Genomic DNA, 7,804 nt, shown 5'->3' with positions numbered 1-7,804 from the left:
AGGACAACAACTGATGAGTGGGTGCTACAGAGTTTCGGGGATTTTTTGTCCAAAAGGACCCCTGGCCAACAGAATTGTCAAAAAGGACTACCCGTGGATAAATTTAACAAAAAAGACCCCCTGGGCCGTGGCGGCAGGTGCGGCAGGCGACAGGTGGCACCTGCCGCCACGCCAGGAGGCGGCCACCCAACCGAACAGGAATCCCAACTACTCACCGCGCCGCGACGGAACGGGGCGGGCCAGGTGGGCCCTGCCGCCACGGGCGGAGGCGGCCTCTCCTGGGCGTGGTCGCTGGCTGGCCGACAGGCCGTGCAGGCCGCGGGCCCCGCCGGTGGGCCTCGCCGCCACTGCCGGAGGCGGCCTCTCCTGGCGGGCTGGCTGGCCGACAGCCCCTGACACTGATGGCGCTGATTCCCATGACAGCGACCTGATGACGCTAATTCCAACGGCGGGAAATGGATGCTGATGTGCTGCTACTTTTCCCGGAAATCACTCCTGCTTTTCTTCTGTCCGGGAATCACTCCTGCTTTTCCTCTGTCCGGGAATCACTCCTGCTTTTGCTTGTTCTATTTGAGTGGGTGTGACGGCACTGCGGAAGGAATCCTAGGCTGCGGGAAGCTGTTGTGCCGACACTACAGGGATCGTAAAATTTCGTATGTTCGCGTTTATTTTCTGGCCATCATTTGTCGTCTGAGCCTATAAAAGGAGACACCGAGGCTCTCGTCATTTTCGTCCAGCCATCCTCGAAATCGCCACTGCGCAAAGTGTGTAACACATTTTTCTAGCCGGTATGAGTTTGCCTTGCTCGGATCAAAGCATTAGGCCGAGGAAAATGAAGAATGCAAGTTTGCCTCCGGGGATGGCAGTCCTGCGGTGTTGGTGTGGCGATCTTTGCAAGGTGAAGGAGGTGACGGATTTTTCAGATTGGTTGGGCATGAAGTTTTTCATGTGCGCCAATTATGAGGAAGATCCAACCGTAGCTATTTCAGAGTACGACAAGCCTCCGGTATGCTTTAACCATCACGAATATAAATTGTTGGTATTTTGATTGATTCTTTAATAACATTCTTGTTTCTTGTTGTAGTCTCCTCCGCCTCTGTGCATGTATTATCGTTGGATTGACACGGAGATGCCGGCTTGGGCAGTGACTGAGATTCGTGAAAGAAGTCGCCGTGCGTGGAATAGTTTCTATGCGGAAGAGCGACGTGAGAAGGCGGAAGCTGAGGAGAAAGCAGAGCAAGAGAGAGAGTTAAAAGAATACTATGCGGAGCAACACCGTTTTTTTTCAGGATTTAGGAAAGAAAAACAGGGAAGAGGCTCGTCGCATGGAGGAGCAGGAACGACAGCGAAAGGAGGCTCGTGAGGAGGAGAGGCAGAGAAAGAAAGAAAGGGCTCGTGAGGCCAAGGCGGCAGAAGAAGCTGGCGATGGAAAAGGAAAATATCCACGCTGGACTCAGTAGATTCCTGTGGTAGTATTTTAAATTTCGTAATCATTTGTATCTTTATTTCTGCAGTTTAATGTGGCTTTATTTCAATAGTTAAATGTAGCTTTATTTCAATTCTACGATGTATCTTATTTTCAGTTGTACGTGTCGTAATGGAAAAAAATATAGTTTTAGAATAAAGTAGTGGCATTTTCTTTCCCTCCACTAATATCGAACATCACGCAAGAACTACAAAATAAAATTAAGATAGAACATAATGCCCTACAATAAGAGAGTACAAACTAATAATGCAAGTACACCTGAATTAAACGGTAGAACTGGAATATAGCTTAAAAACTACATGAAGGCATCATAGTCATCCTCCGTCGATGCAGAACTCTTGCCCTTCGACGATGCAGAACTCTTACCCTTGGACGATGCAGAACTCTTGCTCTTCGAGGATGCAGTACTCTTGCCCTTAGACGATGCAGAACTCTTGCCCTTTGACGATGAAGAACCCGGAAACGGCGGCATGAAGATATCATCTTCGTCCTCGCTCTCCTCAGTCCATAAAAATGGATGCTTTTCTGCAGTCCTTCTGAAAGTTTCACTCTCCGGCTCCACTACCTTCTTCCACCTTGCATGCAACCTAAGAAGTTCTTTACGTACCTCCTCATAGGTCCTTTCAGGCCACCCAGACCTACGTAATTGGTGAGCCAACTCATTCATTATGGTGTCACTACCGGTGAGTTCGTCCCATGGAACTATCCTATTGTCTAGTCAGTTTTGCTTTCTCTCTGTTCTTGCATGCAGAGAGTAGAAGAGGAGGCTAGAGTGTGCTTGCGCATGGAGCATACGCATACTATATAAAAGGAAGAGCATCCCTGTAGTGTCGGCACAACAGGTTCCCACAGCGTGTGAGTGATTCCCGCGGTGCTGTCATATCCGCTGAGGCAAAAGAAGGAAAAACCGGAGTGATTCCCGGGCAGCAGCATCGCCAAAGCAACCAGTGCAGAGCACCGCTGAGTGTCGACACTAAGGGTCAAAGTTCACAGATTCCCGCGCGTGGGAATGAGGGTTGTCTGCGTCGGAATCAGCGCCGTCAGCTGTCGCACGTGCAGGAAAGATGCCGCCAGCAGCAGTGGCGGCAGGGCCCGTGCCTCGGCCCACGCGCAGCAGCAGCTGTCGGCCAGCCAGGGACAGCGCCAGGGGCGGCCGCCTCCCACGGTGGCGGCGGGGCCCACCTGGCCCGGCCCGTTCCGTCACGGCGCGGTGAGTAGTTGGGATTCCCGTTCGGCTGGATGGCCGCCTCCTGCGGTGGCGGCAGGGCCCGCCGCCTCCTGGCGTGGCGGCAGGTGCCACGTGTCGCCCGTCGCGGCTGCCGCCACCGCTGAGGGGGTCTTTTCTGTCAAATTGATCCACAGGTAGTCCTTTTTGTCAATTCATCTCGGCAGGGGGTCCTTTTGGACAAAAAATCGAGTTTCGGGAGCCTGATCGGACCACACACAGTTCGCGGCGGGTGGCAGGTCATGGCGAGAGAGGCAGGCTACCATCCAACATCGATCCTGAATCACAAGCCAAACGAAGAGTCTAATACAGACCACAACCTCTCACACCTCTCGTGTTTCTTTTAAGGGTGAAACCACCACCCTCCGCATCATTGTGAAGTACATATTCATTTTTATTAGTATTAATTAGAATACATAAAAAATGCAACTAGCGTCGAAATTATACAAGATGTGAAATAAATTCATATGACTAAGTTGACTTGTTCAATAGAAACATCTTTAAGAAGAGATAAACGTCCTCACACCATCATTGCTCCATTCGGTCAAAGACGGTCCAGACAAGAATTTTCATTCTGGTTGCCTAGACCAGCCAACTACGACCAGCACCACAACAAGTAGACAACACCTTCAATAAGGTAATGACGATTGGCCCAGTTCGTGACCAAAAATTGATCAACGGCAGGAAATCTCCAAATACAGTATCTGAAGGCTGAAATTACTAGTGGCCTGAGAGGGCTCGATTTAGGTGCAGTTTTAGTGTCCAAAAGGTGCTCCTCGTTCTGTAATGTTGGAATGTCTATGAGTGCTCTCCTTATCCGTCTACAAGTATCCACCCACTCCGTGGCGGGGTCCAAGAGGGTTCCGGTCGTATTACATAACTGTGTAAATAATGTTTACGAGTAGTTTTTGTTTCTTTCCTAGGCCATCTCCAAGCAGAAATCAACACGCATAGCAGTGTATGCCTAGGCATTGCCTTATCAAACAACCTGGCGCTATCATCTTCTGCATACCGGCCACTCACATTCCATCGGCTAGAAATTTTCTCCCTGATGCCTTCCATTCACAAAGCCTAAACACTGGCAATGCATGTTCAGTTGTTTGTTAACAACTTTGACCATAGGTTATTCTGTGAGTGCAGCCTAGCTACATATAGTCTTGATAGAATTAATAGAATCAAGTTGAAGTTGAGAACAGAGTGAAACAGAGTTGTGCATGTGTTTATATATGTAGAGAGAGAGCATCATGCATGCAGGGTGCCCTGGCAAAAACAGGCAATACTAATTACTTCAGTACTAATCAGTAAATTATGTGTACGATAGCATCGATAGGGTTGGACAATAATGAGCCTTTCAAGGGTGCAGGAACACTCCAGTTGCACTGGAAACTTTGCAGAGTAAGCAGTAGGAATCCCACACGACAGTGGTGCTGCTCTTTTCTCCTTCTAATTTCTAACTACATACTTTTATGGCATTGGCACAAACAAAGTATCATCCAACACATGTACCTTTTTTCGACAAAGGGAATATATTAATATCGCGAAGATACCAATTACACCCGGCCTCTGCACCAACAAGATGTCCAAAGATATCAAGGATGCACACAGCCAAAAAAAAAACAAGAGAGAAATGAAAAAAAGACCCCGACACAGTGATGAAAACTCACAACAACAACACTCTAACCACCACCGAAGACAACACCTGAACTGCAAAAAGGGATTCTCCAAAAACGATGCCTTCAAGAAGGAAACAATGCATCGGCATTGTCGTCGTCCGTGTTGGAAGGGAGAGAGAGGGATTGTTGCGGAATATGATGAATGTATTATTGAGCCTCGAGGGCGAGTATATATTGAGTACAAGACTTGGAGGGCAAGACACCTCCTAGAGATAAGATGGAAATAACTCTATCTAATCCCGGGCAATCTCTACTACCAAACATATCTCTAACATCCCCCCGCAGTCGTAGCGGTAACGTTGCGAACAACAGGAGCGTCGAGGACGGTCAGACTGGAGAGAATAGCAGCCGACGGACTGACATCCCCCCGCAGTCCTAGCGGGAGCGTCATGGACGGTGTCGCATCGCGGACACGTTGACTGTAGAGGAAGCCGACGAGTTGCTCAAGCGGATGATAACCCTTTGTGCCGATGTCGATGTAGCCGAGAGCGTAGGATGGTGTAGCCGTGGTCGAGGTAGCCGTGCGAAGAACGCCGTGGTCGATGTCGAGTCGGGGTAGCCGGTGTCGAGGGAGCCGCCGTGGAGCCGCGGGCGCAAGGAGGCACCGAGTTAGTCATGGGCACAGTGGTGTCGAAGAAGTGGTGCGCCAGGAAGGAGAATGGTGTTGAAGACGCGTCGCGCCAGGGTTGCCAACCCCGGGGACACATCATAGACGAAGGCACGCGTCGGTGGTGCCAGCACCGGTCATGCGTAGACGGACGAAGACGAAGTTGACGATGCGCCGCACCAGGCTTGCCGGGCCCGGGGACACGTCGTGGATGAAGGCACGCATCGGTGTTGCCAGCACCGGGCATGCGTAGATGAGGGACCTGCACGAGCTGTACGCCATGTCGAAGAAGTCGGAGGGGCCAGCAGAGAAGAACTCGACGACGATTGCGGCGTCCATCGGCGCGGGGCCAATGTCGCCCGCGGTTGTCTTAGTAGATGAAGCGGTCGGGGTAGATGACGGCGACACTGGCGGCGAGCTGGTGCTGGACGAAGACGAAGGGGGTGGACGGGCGGCGGCGGCGGCTACGGAGGTAGCGGCGGCAGCGGCCAAAGAAGAGCGGCGGCGGCAGCCTGACGGCATCGCCGGCGGCTAGGTTAAGAGTGCGGCGGCGGTGCTCGAAGTAGGCAAAGAACCCTGACAGCGTGACGAAGACCGGCGCGGACGGTGGCGTTCCCGCGCCAAGGGAGACGGCGCGGCGCATACCACGAGAGGTCGACGCACGGTGACGGCGGCGGGGACTGCGGGCCGCGACGCTGCGGCTGGAAGGGGCGACGCAGCGGCGACAGGCGGGGCGGGGCGACGACGGGAAGACCTCGGGGCGGCGGCGGGGACCGCGGGCGGCGACGCTGCGGCCCGAAGGGGCGACACAACGACGGTTCGCGAGTCGGTGCAACCGTGGGGACGGCCTCGGGACGGCGGCGGGGACCGCGTATCGCGACACTACGGCCCGAAGGGGCGATGCAGCGGCGACGCACGAGTCGGTGCAGCCGCGAGGAGAACCACGGGGCGGCGGCGCTGCGGCCCGACGGGGCGACGCAGCGGCAGCCCGATGCTCGATCGGTGGAGAGGCGCGCTGAACTCGGGGGCGATCTTCACGGGACCTGCGGAGTCGCGCGTAACCGACGGACCAGGTCGGTCGCGCGGCGTAGATGAGGCGGATCGCGGTGGCGAGCGGATGATCAAGCCGATCGCGCGCGACGTCAGGGACACCGCTCGGTGGAGGAGTGGTGGCGGCGGAGTCCGGGATGAGCCCGGCGACGACGGACGGCGGGGGATGTCTGCACCGGCACCCGGGCTGCCAAAGCAGCGCCGACGCCCGGGCAGCGAGGCCCGAGCGACCAACAGAGCAGCGACGCCCGAGTTGAGGCGGCCGACGAGCCTGATGCAGCCGAGGACGAGGCCGGCGAGGTAGACCGCTGAGGCGCCGTGCAGACGCGGCGGAGGCGGGTGACATGGATCGATGGGCGGGCCGGCGCGCGAGCGTCGGCTATGATTGGCCGACGCATGGCGCGAGGCCGCCGGGTCGCGGCGATGCAGGTATCCCGGTCGGAACAGGGCGGTGACAACCGGCGCAGGGCGACGGACGGACCGACGCGCGGACGGCGGCTGGCCCGAACGGGCCGCCTCGGCGCGCGTGGCCGCCGGGTCGGAGGAGAGGCCGGCTGGTCGCGCAGGGGTCGGAGTAGAGGCGCACGGGGATCGACGGCGGCGGCGGGCGACGCAAACCGATCAAGAATAGATCGGAAAACCAAAAAGAAAAACGCCGATCAAAAAACGACCGACGAGAGAGCGAAAAAATCCGAAGCAAGGGCTCGGGAAAAAGACTCTAGGGCAGCCGGCCAACACGGCCGGCGGACGAACCCTAGGTACGGGCGGCGCGGCCCCCGGAGGCGGTCGAGGTCGATCGCCCCGGGGGAGGCGCGCAGGTGCGGAAGCGGCGGCGGCTAGGGTTTAGGATCGACTTGCTCTGATACCATGTTGGAAGGGAGAGAGAGGGATTGTTGCGGAATATGATGAATGTATTATTGAGACTCGAGGGCGAGTATATATTGAGTACAAGACTTGGAGGGCAAGACACCTCCTAGAGATAAGATGGAAATAACTCTATCTAATCCCGGGCAATCTCTACTACCAAATATATCTCTAACAGTCCGATCGATGATCTTGAATTTTCACTCACGAGAAATTCCAATTTCACAAAACAATGCCTTCTGCAAGGCCATTGCCAGGCACAACCAATGAAGGCCAGACCTTGGGCTTTCACCCTGGAAATCGCGGCTCAATGCAGTTCCCTTGTGCTGCCGCCCCCTCTTGCCAAGATCGCTGCAGCAAGTCATCAACACCTGACACACAGGAAGAACCTGTGCCGCCATTCAGCATTGGCACCAAAGCACCTCTACACCATTGCAAACCTCCTATCGCAGCCACCATGACTTTCTCCACCTCTGTCAGTGCGATGGAAATCTATATTTAGACATGTCCCATGGCCCCGTCAATAAAGTGAAGCTTCGCGCCACACCCTCACGAAGGCTCACTGGTCGAAGATAAGGGAGTGCACGACCGGATCAATTCCGATCTAGATATCCAGTGGCGCCATGCGCCAATCAGCGGAATCACTAAGAGGAAGACCGGAACTCGTCGGCATCTTGATCGAGGAGGTCCGCATCAAGGTGATCGAGGACTTGAAGCTTGAAGAATGAGCAAGGCCAAACCACACTTATTCATGCCTAGCCAGCATCCCCCACACCGCCGACAGGCTTCCGGCGATCGGAACGAGTGGACCAACCTCAGATCGAGCGAAGGCTGGCCCCAGATCAGGCCCGGGCGCTAGCACCACTGGCTGGGAGGTCTGCCGCGCACCTGTAGCTCCT

General features: G+C 55.0%; 1 protein-coding gene across 1 annotated transcript; it reads left to right on the top strand.

The window, feature by feature from the left end:
* The first annotated feature begins 760 nt into the window (after positions 1 to 760).
* On the top strand, positions 761 to 1,633 carry LOC123125667 (uncharacterized). Its single transcript, XM_044546131.1, has 2 exons — positions 761 to 1,006; positions 1,085 to 1,633. Exons 1-2 carry the CDS (start codon positions 791 to 793, stop codon positions 1,361 to 1,363), a joined length of 495 nt encoding a protein of 164 aa, XP_044402066.1. The 5' UTR covers positions 761 to 790; the 3' UTR covers positions 1,364 to 1,633.
* Positions 1,634 to 7,804: the final 6,171 nt, after the last annotated feature.

Source organism: Triticum aestivum, chromosome 5D, assembly GCF_018294505.1.
Source record: "Triticum aestivum cultivar Chinese Spring chromosome 5D, IWGSC CS RefSeq v2.1, whole genome shotgun sequence".
Taxonomy (NCBI): Eukaryota; Viridiplantae; Streptophyta; class Magnoliopsida; order Poales; family Poaceae; genus Triticum; species Triticum aestivum.
Note: the sequence above shows the minus strand (reverse complement) of the source record. Positions and strands in the feature narration are given on the sequence as shown.

What these genes read in the sequence shown, in the direction of transcription:
- LOC123125667 (XM_044546131.1), top strand. Translation starts at nt 791, where the DNA reads ATGAGTTTGCCTTGCTCGGATCAAAGCATTAGGCCGAGGAAAATGAAG. An exon ending in CAGAGTACGACAAGCCTCCG is followed by an intron (nt 1,007 to 1,084) that starts GTATGCTTTAAC and finishes TTCTTGTTGTAG; the next exon opens with TCTCCTCCGCCTCTGTGCAT.